This window comes from Ursus arctos, unplaced genomic scaffold (assembly GCF_023065955.2).
Source record: "Ursus arctos isolate Adak ecotype North America unplaced genomic scaffold, UrsArc2.0 scaffold_25, whole genome shotgun sequence".
Taxonomy (NCBI): domain Eukaryota; kingdom Metazoa; phylum Chordata; class Mammalia; order Carnivora; family Ursidae; genus Ursus; species Ursus arctos.
This window is the reverse complement of record NW_026622930.1, coordinates 20451190-20467961: the sequence shown is the minus strand read 5'-3', so window position 1 is coordinate 20467961 and position 16772 is coordinate 20451190. Positions and strand designations below refer to the sequence as shown.

General features: G+C 41.5%; 1 protein-coding gene across 1 annotated transcript in view; it reads right to left on the bottom strand.

The window, feature by feature from the left end:
* Positions 1-4491, bottom strand: part of SEL1L (SEL1L adaptor subunit of ERAD E3 ubiquitin ligase) — a 52653-nt gene extending 48162 nt beyond the window's left edge. Inside the window, exon 1 of the mRNA XM_026519390.4 lies at positions 4271-4491. Within this exon, the coding sequence (XP_026375175.1) occupies positions 4271-4340 (70 nt within the window). The 5' untranslated portion in view covers positions 4341-4491. The remainder of the gene's footprint in view (positions 1-4270) is intronic.
* Positions 4492-16772: the final 12281 nt, after the last annotated feature.

The window sequence follows — 16772 nt, the reverse complement described above, 5'->3', positions numbered from 1 at the left end:
TTAGATGATCTCTAGGTTTCCTTCTTATTCTTAAAACGATCTGATTTTATCCACGAGTGAGTTTCAGTTATAAGCTCATAACCTACATGAGAAATTAACCAGTAGACAAAATGCTATAAAACCATGTGTTTACCAGAAAATTTGGTGTTATGGTTGCCATGTATCTTTACTTCATATGGTTACACCCTAAATATTATTCATAACTCGTAACTCTTTCAAGCATAACAAAAACATGCTTTGGAGTTTGTATTATCAAAATAGCGAGCTAGCTTTAAGAAGTATAAACAACTCATTGTGTATAAAATACACAACACTATTTCATAGTATTTGTTTCTTTCGAATATTTGAGAAAACTAGTCTACTAGTGAGTTTTTGCCATATAAGAAAAGTGCTGTCAATTCAAAGAACACTTAAACCATAGCTATTTTCACATTTACTACTTTCAGACTACCTTCCAAATATGTTTTATTTCTGATGGGTGGGGAAGAGAAGGGTACAGCATGTATTAATCCCACAGTACCGGTAACATTTAGGTAGTGATGGCACTTAATTAACAATCATCCTTCAGGCTAACTTCTTCACAAGTTTTACCCAAAGCCCAAATTCTAACATACGGTTCAAATTCCATTCCCAGCAAAACTTTGGATGACGCAAAAAAAAATTAATCTCTATTATATATTAAAGTTGTATGTGTGGATGTGTTTAAATAATCACAAACATCAACTAGTTAATATATCAAGTGCAGACATTAAATGTGTAAATGTATACAGTATATTCCCAAACTTCAGATGAGCTGGAACTCTTAAATTACTAATCACTAAATCATGAAATTTAGTACCTTCTCATAACAGGTCACGCATGCAGCAAATAAGTATATAACACAGATACTTATAAATAAATTTGAAGACATGTACATTTGAGACACCATAAGCTATTACACACTCAAGTAGCAAAATGTGTTTTTGAACTCCAAGAGACATGGAAACCTCTGACATCAGGGTTATTTCACGTGAATTGCATCATGCTTGTCTTTCTTGTCTTCAAACTAGGAATATATACTAAGGTTACTGGTAATTCTTTCTCATTTACTAAACTGGGAACGTCTACTCCAGATGGTAGTCTTAAAGCATAAGCTATTTTCTCTTTCAAACTGATACATCCATTCACATAACAGTTTTACAGAAGTGCTTATAATCTAGAATCTTTTGATATGTAGTAGTCAGGTAACAAAGAATCTGAAGTTATGCATAAACAAAAAGAAAAAATGCTTTTAGCAGAACACGTACATCAAGAAAAAAATGCAAAAAAATTCAATGAAGAGTTATAGAGTTCTCATTCAACAGTATCACATCCAAAATATAATGGTTTACATTACTTTAGTAATTGTACACCTTCTTTTGAAAAAAGACCAATTTTCATTTTTATTATATCAGCCAACCAAACTGCACAAAGTACCAGGGATATTCTTTGAGGGAAAAGTAATCATCACAAATTCATTTTCCAATTTGTCATGTAAACTAAACAGACTGATAGACCTTCAAACACAGAAAGTCCTAAGAGTTTGGTGAAAAGAGAGCAGACATCCTGTTCTCTGCTTTACCACTGAATCTGTGCAGATCCTACAATACTCCTGATTTTTAATTACTCCAAAATCGAGTCCTGGAGAGCTAAGTTCAAAACCTGGCTTCATTACATATTAATTTTATACACGTGGTTCAGTATAGCAAGCTTGGTCAGCCTCCTCTTTCTCAACCTGTCAAAAGAGAATAATACCATCTGTCCTATTGACTCACAATGTTTTAAGGAACAAAAGAACAATGACATTAAACATCATCTGCAATCTGAAATTTACTCTTTGAATATGTGGTAACAGAACTATTACCTGAAATACTTAGCAGTGGACCTAATTTAAAAGATTCTATAACACTGTTTGGCATAAAGAAAAAAAAAAAAAGCAAACCATTTGTCTCTTCCTGCTGAAAATAAGAAAACAAGTATTTCTAAGTGAGAAAACTTACAGCATTTTTCATTATTGAGGAAATGGAGAAATATCTGTTTAACCTCTTCTTGTATTCACAGGAATAAGAAAACATTTCAAATAAAAGTGTCACATTTTTATATGCCTTTAAAACAAGATATGAAATAATAGCTACTAACAATGATAGGATCAAGATTCCCTTTGTTGGCTGGTTATACCTGGTAAATAGGCAACTTGTTTTGGTAACCACTAACATTCAAACTTTAAGTCAATGCAAAATTATGGCCCAAGACTTGATTTTTAAATAGGAGCAAATCTTTAATAATGAGGCTGACTTCCTGTATACATAAGCAATTTATTGAATAAATAAAGTCAACTGAAAATCCATGTACTCAATTTCTAAAACTTTACCTCACATAAGCGTTGTACTATAACTGCACTTCACGTGAGCACAGTAGTGCCTTTATTACCTGTCAGCATGCACATCTCTGCTGTTTTAGTTCTGGCTAAGTATGGATTCTGCCTCTGCCACAGAAATGCTTTGGCACAGGTGAACTACGATGGAAATCAGAGCAGACATTTTTCGAACCCAGTCCTCTGCTTACATCAACACAATCCAAAGATTTAACACTTCAGTATTAGTCATCTTCTATTATAACATCCCAAGAATCCCAACTGTTGATTAAATGACTTCTTCAAGAACCACCTCCACTGACATGAAGCTCTTCAGTATATGAAATCTAGTTAACGGAAGACACAGGAAAATGTCTGTAGGCTTTAATTTTCTTTAAATTCTGCAAACTGAATTCAGAGGGATACTTAACCATGTTCTTTAACTAGTCGTTCTTACACGTTAGTGTGAAGAATTACTTGTGAAGCTTGTTACCTACAGATGCCCCGACCTGTTCCAGACCTAAAACTGTGTGTTTAACAAACTCCTGAGAGGAATTCTGATGCAAGTGGTCTAAGGCCCATCAGGTATCTATCCATTACACTCAACAGTTTCATTTCATACTTCCTTTGGTCAAATAATTACTAGCAGTGCTTCAAGAGGTAGGTAGAGTTTTGGAGCTTTGGTCGTGAATACAAACCATCACTGAAAAGGGGAAAGGCAGTCCTCAAAGCATGATGTTGGCAGTAAAGTTACTAGCATATGCTTGTTGCTTTTGAAATGGTATCTCAAACCACAATATGGATAGAATTTTAGGTTTAGAGCTCTTATTTTAGAAACAGAATGACGTTATGGCATTGACTTACAACTAGGACAGATAATTTGGGGATTCAAATAACCATCTGGGAAAATTTCTGTTGGGAAAAAAAAAAAAAGAGTTGACATTTATACCCTGCCTTGTTCCAAAAAAATTTAAAGCCACAGAACAGCTGTCTTGTTAACTAAACTGATGAAAATTCAAGAGCTTTATTGTACTAATTGTTTCTTTACCAACATTTAGAAACACTAAGTGCTTCTTTATCAACACTTTCAAAATAAAAGTTTTCAGATGCAGGCAGGTTGAACTATTAAAAAAGAAAAATACATTTCAGAACCATAGTATTAATCTGCTAACTGGAAAATCAATTCAAAGGCACATTAATTTTTATATCTATACAAAACATGAAAATCAGCTGCTATACATTTTAAACTTATAGGGACCAAGATTTTCTCAAAAATCACAAAGTTAACTGTCGACAAACACGGGGCAACTCAAACATTGTGACAGAGATAAACACCTTTCTCGGGAATATTTCCTAAAAAGGGATACAGTGGACACAATTACATCAAAAGTCTTCCTTTCTAAATAAAGGGGCCACCTCAAATGCTAAGCAAATCCACCAACCACTGTCAACATCCTGGTTTTGATGGACCTGGCTCTGCTCAGTGATAACCCCAGGTGTTGTCAATTACTTAACTTACAAATCCCAAGCACATAATCTGTCTGAGGGTTGAGGAAGTTCCAGTAAGGCTCAGGTGTCACTGTAGATCTAAGCCAGCTGTCGGGATTCATTCCCACAGAGTCAATTCCTCATTCGCGAGGAGTCGCGTAAAGTTTGTTAAGTGAGGAGAGGTGTGGGGCAGGGTGACCGCCCCTTCTCTTCCTCCCCTCTCTAGCTCCCTAAACACCCCCTCTAGCTCAGGCCAGCCAAGGCCCGAGGAATGACAGCGAGCGACAGGCTAGTGCGAGGTGTGACTAGAGAGAGTGGAGTCCCCAGCTTGAGCCCCCACGGCCCTGCCCCGGGATGGAGGCCGGGGGGGCGGTGGCTCCCGGCCTCCAGTCCGAGGGGGCGGATACTGACCCGAAGACGCCGAGGCCGAGCCCAGCAGCACCGCACAGAGCAGCAGCGTCAGCCCAACTCGGACCCGCATCCTGCTCTCGCGGCCGCTGCCACCCCCTGGAGCTGTCGCTTTCGCCTCTGCCACCACCGACTCAGCCACCGCCGCCGCCTCGCCGCTGCTCTTCCTGCTCTGGTCTCCTTCCTCCGCCCCTTCCCAGGCCTCCCTGCCCTAGTGTGGAGCCAATCCCCGCCCGCCGCCTCGGGCTCTGTGCCCAATCGTCGCAGTCTTCCCGCCCACCTTATTGCCCCGCCCCCGGGGTCATACATTGACCAATCATTTTGCGAGAGTCCCACACCAGCTTTCCCGGTTGGACCACGGCGTCACGACATGGCCCCAGCTAATTGGTAGATCCTGGGTTCAACCATCCCGGAATTGGAGCGTGAGTCCAGGGCCGGGAAGAAAAGAAAAGTCACTTAGGACTACAATTCCCACAATGCACTTCATGGGCCTCTTTCGAAGTGTCCTCTCAGAAAACGTAGCCCATTACGGAGCAAGATTTAAAAGTGCAGGTGGTGTTGAAGTTAAGAGAACTTACTTAGATAACACCTGAGCTAGACATTTTTAGCTCAAGGCCACGAACCCACAGCCAATTTTTTTTTTTGAGCCAACATATATCAAGGAACACACATTGTAAGATTAAGAGTTTGTAATGTGTTAAGCTCTTCTTCCTCTTTTTTGGAAAATTTGAATTGGATACAGTGATATCAACACTTAGGAAAAATACAACAGCTAGACTGAGTTCGAGGTATTTTTTTAAACTTAGATAAAACAGTGCCATATATAGGGAAACCAGAATGGAACTCACTACCCCTCCTCCTTTTCCCTGACAAAACAAAAGGAAAGAAACCCCATCCAATGCAGATCATTTCAATGCTAGTATTCATTTTTAGGAGGACCAGCAGGTAATAATCATCTGGCAAATGTGCCAACAGCCTTTGCAAAAACTCTTTCAAACACTTGTCCTTATCCCTCTCTTTTTGTGAGTTACACTGTTCTCTCCCTCAGTGACTGAGTTCAGGAGGCTGGAGCAATGTTTTTGGAGACAAAGGTGGTGGTGATTGCATTGCAGACAACAAAATAGTCTTGTCTATTAAGTACCAACTCCAGGCGTGCTCCCACTGGGTAGCAGGGCAGTGGCTTGGAGTTCCTGCCCCTTCATCAAATTGTGTCATTCTGTTTTCCCTAGCATCCACCCACTGTCAGCTCAGTCCTGGTACTGAGTTGAACTCAGTCCTCAGCTCAGTTTGAGGTCAGAGTTCGGGACACGTCCATACTGGCCACATATCCTGATACCCCTAGGCATTTTCTTCCATCTTTTTTGATAGAAAATCCTCTTTTCCAGGATGAGGATAAAAAACTAACTGCTAAAAAAAAAAACCCAAACCAAAAACAAACCTAACCCCCCCCCCCCCAGACCAAAAAACTAACTGCTGTTTCACATTCACATCAGAGGGGATGAAGGAAATTATATTGTCCTGTTATTCTCCTACTATCTCCTTGACACTCATCTCTATTTCTGTCACTAACAGTGTTTCCTCAGGGTTCTTCTGATTTTAAATCAGAGAGTAAGTTTTTATATATTTTCCTCCCCTTTTCAACTTATCAATCATCACATCCTAACAATTTGAGCTATTTAATTACACTCTTATTATTTTTTAAAGATTTTGTTTTTTAAGCAATCCTTACACCCAACGTGGGGCTTGAAGTCACAGCCCCGAGATCAAGAGTTGCATATTCGGGGCGCCTGGGTGGCTTGCTCAGTTAAGTGTCTGCCTTGGGCTCAGGTCATGATCCCAGGGCGCTGGGATGGAGCCCCACGGCAAGGTCTCTGCTCAGCAGGGAGTCTGCTTCTCCCTCTCCCTCTGCCACTCCACCTGCTTGTATTCTCTCTCTCTCTCTCTCTGTCAAATAAATAGATAAAATCTTTAAAAAAGAAAAAAAGTTGCATGCTCTACTGGCTGAGCCAGCCAGGTGCTCCTGTCATTGTGAGCATTTTTCTCTTTCTCATTGGAAATTTCCCTACGTGGGGGTCTCACTTCCCCTTACCTGCCTGAAGCACCTGGGTTCTAGCCGTATTCACCAACATCACTCTTTTTTCACTCTCACCAAAGCCACATAGAGCCAGACTAATTTTGCTTTTAAAATTAAATTTCAATTCAGTTCAAATTAAATTACAATTCCTATTCAAAAATTTTCAATGACTGCCTTTGTCATAGAATCAAAAAACGTTTGAACTTCTGACAAAATAGGAATTTGGGCTGACAGTTCTACTCTCTCAGGGAAGTACTGGAAGAAACTTCTGCCTTCTACAAGAGAAGCAGTTATTATCTGATTGACAGACCAGGGTATGTTCACTGCTTGAGACTCAATTTCTCTTTTCATCTTTTTCTTTCCTAAGTGCTGCTTATATTTAAGGCCCCATGCTAAGTGCTGCATGAACACATTTCCCACTTCTCTGATTGCTTTTCTGATTTCCACATGAACACACTCTTGCCTTGTCATAGGCTCCTTTACCCTCTCCCTACTGCCCTTGCTTCTTCTGAGCCACAACCATGGCATCCGTCCCACTTTCACTTGTGTTTCATCTTGGCTGAGCCTCTTCTCTGACCAGGCCGGTTCTCATTATTCTTTATTTCTCTAAGTGTTTACAGAACATTCACAAACTTGCCTTTCAAGTGGGATGAAAACTTTCTGTGGCCAGAGACAATTATATAATTCAGTATTAGGTATATAGCATTGGACTTGCCATCTACTAGCACCAGATAATTTTTGTCGATTGGTAGGTATGCCTTACTTATAAAGTATTTTAATGATAACATTTTGAAAGTACTTGCTGTCTGTTATAAGTTTAATCTTTTTTTTAAAAAAAAAAGATTTTATTTATTTATTGAGAGAGAGTGAGAACAGGGGAAGGGGCAGAGGAAGAGGGAGAGAGAGAATCTCTAGCAGACTCTGTGCTGAGTGTAGAGTCCAATGCAGGGCTTGATGTCACTATCCTGAGATCATAACCTGAGGTGAAATCAAGAGTCAGACACTTAACCGACTGAGCCACCAAAGGCACACCAAGTTATAAGTTTAATCTTGAAATATCTTACAGGGACATATTAAGTAACATTTGCATCTCTACAATACAGGAAATTTACTTCACTCTTCTGCATCTCTGTAGAATGAGTATATTAATAATTCTCTTCACCAGGTCTGTTGTGAGGTTCATATCTCAAAAGAGATATGCAGGAAAAAAAGTACTTCTTTAATTATAGAATGTTCTACAAATATTATTTCTTATTGATTGCTTGGTTGAAGCACAGAAGGAAATCAAAACATTAGTTTGTATAAAATTAGTTTTATTCCCTTAATATGAAGAAGTTTTAGAGCTGCTAGAGTTATTGTCTTTAGCCAACAATGAGTCATCGATATCTTTTGAGAATGCTCATAGGACCTTGACTTTTTGGGAAAATTCCAAGTCTCCAAAGCAGGTCTAGAACACGGTGTGGGAAAACCAGATTTATTTTTTCAGCCTGCGAGGTTGCATAATGATTAATTCGTGAAAAGGTTGTGAGTTCTGCATGGCCTTATCTAGTCCAGGCATACATTCCTCACGGTTTCCTGCCAACATGCCCAGTTAAACTTATGTACTCACTGTACTTGTCCAAAATGTTAATATTATTTCTTAATTCATAGACTTCTTGAATATTTGCTCAGCTGTCTTTATTCTGTTTAACTTGTCCATATCAGTGTTCTGGGTCACTGTCATAGATTTCCAAGTTGCAGAAAACCTGTTTGCTCTGCATTACAACACAGCATCGGCCTCCATGGAGGTAGATTATAAGTGACTCTTCAAGCAGATGACATGGAGGTGACCTTAGTCTATTGACATGAATCAAGCAACCAGCACATGTTAAGAACCTCCTGAAGTTGAGGACATAAATCCAGTTTGCTCTTTGCCTAAGGATGGTAAGACAACTCCCAGGGCCTTTTCCTGAGAATGCGGTGATTGTCACTAACTCTAGTCAAGTATATCCTTTCCTGTGCCATTCTTAGGCATCTATTCGGTTGGCCATGTGCACAGGCTGTCAGCGCTTGTACCAACATATCTGCCAGGGCAGAATTAGGGAGAGACAAGGAGCAGGATATTCCCCGCCCCCCCCCCCCCCACAATTTAGAGAAGAATGTACTTTCTTTGATAGAGATGAGGCGCATTAAAGTCCTTATTTTTGTGTTTATATCTCACAGATAAATGAAAACTGAAATCGTTGCACCGTATCGTGAGATAGAACCTGGCATCTTCTCATGCACATTCTGAACTCCTTGAGTAAATGGACAATGGCTTTATACTTCATTGTATTAACTATACTTCCAGGATGGTAAATAGCAGGTACATAATTATAATCAAGTAAGCTTTCAATGTACACATAGCTTTCTATAATTATAATTGTCATAAAGGTCATGGGGCGCCTGGGTGGCTCAGTCGTTAAGCGGCTGCCTTTGGCTCAGGGCGTGATCCCTGCGTTCTGGGATCGAGCCCCACATCAGGCTCCTCCGCTGGGAGCCTACTTCTTCCTCTCCTACTCCCCCTGCCTGTGTTTCCTCTCTTGCTGGCTGTCTCTCTTCCTGTCAAATAAATAAATAAAATCTTAAAAAAAAAAAAAATAAAGGTCAGAGTGTAGATCCCCACTGCAGGGCACAGTTTTCAAAAGAGCGAAGCTGAAGCTGGTAGAATGAGTAGGCGTGGTGTGGGTGTGTGTTCGGGCTCCAACAAGTTTCATTGGTGGAAGCGACATTTACTTTGGAGGTGTATAGTCTTTCTAAGCAGCGTGGACTCATGCCAGGTAGAAGGAAAAGCTAGGATACCTTTATACCCTGAATAAATGGACAGGCATCTTTTGGTCTAATTTTTTCACAGATTTGTTAACTACCACTTCTGGAGAGAGACTGGATTAAAACTGTATTTCAATAAGAACTTGATGAAGTGAAACTTGTAAGGTGGAGATAACCAGCTTAGAGTTCCCATTAAATTCAGAATACTTAACTCCTGAGTAGATGGCAATGTATTCAATCAGTGAATGTTGGGTTAAGAACATTATAGTGTGGGGCACCAGGGTGGCTCAGTCGGTTAAGCTTCTGCCTTCAGCTCAGGTAATGACCCTGGGTTCCGGGACCAAGCCCCCTCCCCCCTCCAGCATTGGGTTCTCTGCTCAGCGGGGAGACTGCTTCTCCCTCTGCCTGCTGCCCTGCCTGCTTGTGCTCACTCTCTGTGTCAAATACATACATTTTTTAAAATCTAAAAAAAAGAAAAAAGGAACATTATAGTCAAAGGATAACCATTACTTCTTCCTTCCTTCCTTCAATAAATATTTTCTGGGCACTGTCAATGTCCTTCAGCCAAAGGCTGCCAAGGACACACCTAGAGTTGAACACATTAGGTTTCGTACTTCCTGCAATGAGGAAGAACACCGCATGCCATGTCTCAGGAAGGGAGCTTTAGAAAGAACCTATTTGGTTCTTTGGGCTTTGGTTGGGTAATTGGTGAGAGGATCCAGGGAAGCTGGGTTTGCTCTTTATGTATGTCCTTGCCATTTAAGCCTCTATCAGTAATAACACAAAGGAGATGCTCTAGTTATCCCTATTTTTGTGGGCGAAGAAACAAAGGCATAGAAATGTTTAGAAATTTGCCCCAGTCTGCAGCTCAGAAGGTAGGCCCAGTATTTCAGCCTGGCACCTGACTTCAGGACCAAGCACAAAAGTGGAGGACTCCCACAAAAGTCCATCCTTGCCTCACAGAATAACTCAGAGACATTTCTGTATTTCACACAATGCATGCGAGGGGGAGGGCGTGCATACATACGAGGAAGGATTCTTATGCTGAGTCAGGAAATAAAGGCAAAACAGGATTTATGAGAAAGAAAGAGAAGGGAGAGAAAAACTGGAGACTGGAAACAATGAGCATTTTTAGCAATTTTTTTTAGCACTGATTAGCTGGCAACAAAGAAGGAAGTCAACCTGGGTATTCTGTTCTTGAGCAGTCCTTCTAAAAAAGGTCAAACTTTCAATTTTTTATTGATTCTCCAGAAAACTTTGGGAGGTTATCTGGTGAGCAAGGGAGACAGGTGCCCCCCCCCACCCATTAAAGAGGGCCAGGTTCCTTTGTCAATGCCTCCCCATTAATTGGCCAGATCCCCACCATTTCCCTCTTATCAGAATTTCTCATTTGTCAGGTTTAAGGACTGAGTTCATTATTTAATAACAATTGAATTTATTTTGAAGTCCTGGCAATTCATGTCACTTAATGTTTCCTGGAAGTTCTGTCTGCTACCATTCCATTTCTGTGGTCACTGTCCTGGTCATGGCCCTCATAACTTCATGTCCCATAAACTTGTTGATGAGATTATCATCAGACTCATTTTCCTCAATCTCTCTGGCTCAAGAAGTCACACGGATTTCCTATAACCTTGAGCAATCAGTTCCAAACTCCTCTGTATGGCCACCAAGCATCTTTCTCCCTCTCCTCCTCTCCACCTCCAATCCTATTTTTTCCTTCCCCCCTAATACATATGTATGAGTCAGCTCAGGCTGACATAACAAAATACCACAGACTGGGTGGCTTTGAGAACAGGAATTTATTTCTCACAGTTCTGAAGGCAAGAAGCCTGAGATCAGGGTGCCAGCGTGGTCAGGCTCCAGCGAGAGCTTTCTTGCAGACAGCTGCCTTTTGCTGGGTCCTGTGTCCATGCCAGTGAGAGAGAGAGAGAAAGAGCATGCTGTCGGGTTCTGGCGCCTCTTCTTCTAAGGACAGTAACCCCAGCAAAGGGCTCTGCCCTCATGACCCCATTTGGGAGATTTCCATCTCCAAATACTATCATGTGGAGGGGGAGGGCTTCCACATGTGAATTTGGGAGGGGGGACACAATTCGGTCTGTAGAAGCATGTATTCTGTTTCAGATGCTGTTATACTTGCTTTAATCCCACTGGTTCCTTCCCTCGGGTTGACCTGCTTGCTTTCATTGTCTGATAATCTTCCTTTTCAAAACCCGACCCTGAATTCGAAGAAGCACAATCCCAGTTTAATCCTTCTTTTGTTGGACTTTCTCCCTTTTCATAAATATTCCTTTGTGCCATTTTAGTTTGTATATATTTGATTTTAAGCATTTTTGCTATATATATATATTTTTTTTTTTTTAAGATTTTTTATTTATTCGACAGAGATAGAGACAGCCAGCGAGAGAGGGAACACAAGCAGGGGGAGTGGGAGAGGAAGAAGCAGGCTCATAGCGGAGGAGCCTGATGTGGGGCTCGATCCCAGAACGCCGGGATCACGCCCTGAGCCGAAGGCAGACGCTTAACCGCTGTGCCACCCAGGCACCCCTTTGCTATATATTTTTATTCTAAAATTACAATTGGGTTGTAGTGAGGCAAGTGCCATGTTTTGAAGAATAAGTACTGCTATAAAGAGAATCTCTTTATTATGAAAAGATTTTGACAGTCTAACTAACGGGCTCCCTATCTTTAGCACTACAAGACTCCATTATAAGCAAGACGGGGCAGGGGGGCGGGGGGGGGGGAAGAACAGTAACTGAGAGTTGATTTTGGCAAGATTTAGAATCGTAAGATTTTCAAGCCTTTATCTGTCGTATTACATGTTTGAAAACCTCATGCTTTGAGAAGTGACTTGTTTAAGATCACATAGGTAGGTAATGGTGATGACACAGACCCAGATGTCTCGGTTTCCATTCTATGATTTGTTTATTAAAATGTAGTTTTTCTTTGGAGACCTAGTTGGGTCTATTAGTTTTCTGTTGGTGCTTAACAAATTATGACAAATTTAGCAGCTTAAGACACACATTTATTTTCCCATAGTTTCCATGTGTCAGGAGTCTCAAGCACGGTGGAAATGAATCCTCTGCTGAGGGAGGGTCTCACCAGGCTCTGACTAAGGTGTCTGAGAGCTGGGGGTCCTCCTCCAAGCTCACGTGAATATTGGCAGAATTCATTTGCTTGAAGCTATAAAACTCATGGCAACAAACTCATTGCTTCTTCAAGGCCAGCAGGAGAAAGTCTGTTGCTTCAAATCTCTGGATGGTAAACCCTCTTTGAAAAGGCTTACCTGACTAGGTCCCATCCTCCCAGGATAATCTCCCTTTTGATTAACTCAGAGTCAACTGATTAGGGACCTTATATTCATAAGAATCTCTTCACTTTTGTTATATAATGTAACCTAATCATGGAAGGGACAGAGATCATATTTGAAGGTCTGGCCCACACTATAGGTCAGATGGTTATACTGGGTATGTACATTGAGTTAATTTTTAAAAATCAAAAAAAGCAGCAGCAGAGAAAAAGAGTCATTTCTCGTTTGGCTTTGTGAATAAAACACCATGATGTGTTTCTTTCTAGGCATTTGTTCTTGTTGCTGTTCCATACTCCCTTTGGGTTTTTTTTTTTTTTTCATACCTTAAAAATAGTCATATAGTATATATAACTTAATTTGATATTTATTCATTTAGTATTATTTTGTAAGAATCTTTACGTAGTTATATATCACCCCCACAGACATACTTTTTTCCTTTACTAACCATGTCTTTTTTTTTTCAGTGAGGGAAAAATGGAAAATATAGATAAGCAAAAAGGGGGAAAAATCAACTCCAACTGCAATATTCAGAATTAAGCCTTAGTAACATTTTGTGTTACATACTTCCATATTTTTTATCTTGGTCTGAGTATATGAGCATACTCATATATATTTCAAGGTGGAGAAAATTTTTTACCTTATGTCTCAACACTCAAATTTCCCTTTGGGGGAGATGTCACATTATTTAAGAAAAATATTCTGGAAAAAAAAAAGAAAAATATTCTGATAATTCCTTGGGGCATAAGATGGGATCCTGAATTTCAGGGAATTGGATGATGTCAAGATTTCAAAGGAGGAAGCTGCTCTGCAAAGAAGAGGAGCAGAATCTGGAGCCCCCAGGAGACATGGGAGGTGGGGGGTGAAGGGCCAAGGGCGGGAGAGAGGGCGAGAGGCAGACAGGCGATGGTACGCTGCTGGACACTGTGTGATGTGACTGCCCATGTCCCTTTCCCTGGCTCAGTTTTCAATACATCTGCTAAAATTTTAAATTCTTGGTGTGAAGGATTTGTTGATGCAATGCAGGGTTTCTCAACCTTGGAACTATGGACATGTGGGGGCTGGATAATTCTTTGTTGTGCGGTCCCTGTGCACTGAAGAGTATTGAGTATCATCTCTGACCTCTACCGGCTAGATGCTGATGGCAGCCCACTCTTTAGTTGTGACAACCAAAAGTATCTCTAGACATTGCCAAACATCCCACGGGGGCAAAGTCAGCCCCAGCTGGGAACTGTTGTCGTAATGGAAATAGTAGAAGTGGCTACGTTTTGTGTTAGGTGATTATGTTGGCTTTGTAATATGCTAACGTGTCTAGGCTGAACTGCATTCTCCACAGTCTCCTTTTCTGGATGTTTCTGGTCCAGCTATGTTTCTGGTCACCCTATTGGTGCAAAGAAGCAGCTGGACCCGCAACTGTTCTCTCCTTGAATCCTTCAGCATCTTCAGCCCTGGGGACTTTGAGCTTCATGGAGAAGGGCTCTGGTTTCTGGAGGATGTCACTGTCATTGTATTAGTTTGCCAGGGCCACCATAACAAAATACCACACACTGGGTGGCTTAAGCAACAGAGATGTATTTTCTCAAAGTTCTGACGGCTAGAAGTCTGAGATCAAGGTATCGACGGGGTAGCTTTCTTCTGAGCCTCTCTCCTTGCCCAGTACGTGGCTTCTTCTTTCTGTGTCTTCACACAGTCCATCTTCCCTTGGTGTGTGTGTCAGGATTCTAATTTCTTCTTCTCACAGGGATACCAGCCATATGGGATTAAGGCCCACCCTAATGAATTTTTATCTTGTTATCTTGTTAAATATTTTTTTAACTTAATTATCTTTTTAAATTTTAACTTAATTATCTTGTTAAAGACACTATCTCCAAATCTGGTCACATGCTGAGGTCACATGGGGTGTATTATTTAGGGTTCTCTGGAAATGGAAAAACAGAACAGTAAGACGCGCACACACACACATATAAAAAATATATAATATATAAGTAGGATATAAGTGTATATATAGATACATGTGTATATATACCTATATATGTACTTATAGATATATCCTATTTATATCATATCAATTATAATATAATTATAATAAAATATATTACTATATTTTTAATGTTATATATACAGTGATATATATATATATAATATATACATATATACACACACATAGACACATGGAGATTTATTATAAGGAATAGCCAGTGCAGTTATGGAGTTTGAGCAGTCCCAGGATCTGCCCCTTGGAAGCTGGAGATCCAGAAAAGGCAAGAGTGTAATCATAGTCTGAGTGTAAAGGCCTGAGAACTGGGGAAGCTGCTCCATGGGCTAAATGCCAGTTCAAGGTCAAGAGAAGATGGATGTACCAGCTCAAGCAAGCAGGCAGGAAGAGAACTCGTCCCTCCCACTTTTTGTTCTGTTCAGGCCCTCTTCGGATTGGATGATGCCCATGCCCATGGGGGGGGTACCTACGTTGCTACGTCTACCCATTCAACTGTAATCTTGTCCTGAAACAACCACACAGACACATCCATGAATAATGTTTAATCTGGGCATCCTGTGACCCAGTCAAGTTGATACATAAAATTAACCATCATGTGGGAGTGAGGATTTCAACATATGAATTTGGGGGTAACACAGTTCAGTTCAGCTCATAGCAATGATCACAGTCAGAGGCCGCAAGAACTGACGTGGGTTCAGCCTGTCATTGTGCACCCCAGCTCATTTGTGTGGGCTCCAGAACGTCCTTCTTTCCCCATTTTACTTCATCTTCCCTTCCTGCCTGTCTGCCCTGTGGACTTCAAGTTCTAATTATCAGATGCAAAGACAGAGTATTTAATCAACTCCCACAATTGTGTAAGATCAGACCTCTGTAACAAATATCTATAATATATGTAAATACCCACATTTGAAATCTGCTTCTCTGATTGATACAGCAGGACAGAGGCAGAACACCAAGGAGAAGAGCCTGGGGGGTGGGGAGGACAAAGAGACATAAATGCCATCCACCCTCCCCTGCTACCTCCCATGTTCCTTCTTGAGCATGGGACGAAACTTCACACTGCACCAGGGTAGACAATTAGAGGGGTCAAAGACATTTTCTTTTAAGAGAGAGAGAGAGAGAGCAAGAGCAGGGGAAGGGGCAGAGGGAGATGGAGAGAGACTCTTAAGCAGGCTCCAAGCTCAGCACAGAGCCCGAAGTGGGGCTTGATCTCACAACCCCAAGATCATGACCTGAGTCAAAATCAAGAGTCTGACGCTTAACCAACTGAGCCACCCAGGTGCCCCCACCCTTTTTGGGGGGGATAGTCTTTTAAAGTATTAATCGATGCACTACTTTTTCACCTGCCAAGAATAGCTGTCATTCTTCCTAATTTGGTAGCTAAAGAAAGAGCATCCACAGCTGTGGGAACAATTTATAGGGTGAAACAAAGATGCCAAGTTCTTGATTTCTACTACTCTAATGTAAGGCAGGATGGATTTTGATGTGGCACAGAGGAAAGAATTTATTTTCCTATTCCAGGAACAGGAAGAAAGAGAGAGGTAAAAGGAGCCCCTGATCACTGCAGCAGAACTGATGAGTGGCCATGAGGAGAGGAGGGAGAGTGTTCTCCATGCCCGCACCCTCCCTCTCCCCACACACACCTGTCCTGGTGTAGTGTGTACCTGTGTGGGGTGGGCTGCTGGCAGTCATGAGGAATGTCCAGGACAGGAGAAAAATTCCTTCCTTGAATTGAAGGGTTTGAAATAAAGACATTTTGTGCCTCGTTTTCTGCTTGGGCCTTTTGAGATATTGTGTTAGTCTGTCTGGGCTGCTCTAACAGAATACTGTAAACTGGGAGACTCATCAACAACTGGAATTTATTACTTCTCGCAGTTCTGGAGGCTGGAAGTCTGAGACCCACGTGCTGCACAGGTGGGTTCTGGTGAGAGCCCTCTTCCGGGGTGCAGCCTGCAGACCTCTCACTGTATCCACGCAGGGCGGATCGCAGAGAGGGAGAACGCTCTCGGGGGACCCTTAAAGGGCGCCAATCCCCTTTAAGAGGGCTCCATCCTCCTGACCTCTCCAAACCTAATCGTGTCCTAAAGGCCCCACCTCCTAATGCCTTCACAGTAGTGGGGGAGAGTTTTATGTATGGATTCTGAGAGGTCATAAACCCCATAGATTCTCTCCTCCTATAAGGAGGTATAGAGTGGCTGCGAAAATGGGGACACGGCGCGTCTAGTCACAGGAGGATCCCGATTGCGCCTTGGGGCGTGGAGAGGATCTGAATGTTCTTCTGTGCCCAAGGAGAGGGAAAGTGGAACCTGAGAACCAGCAGGCTGGTTGCCCGGAACAGAGAGGG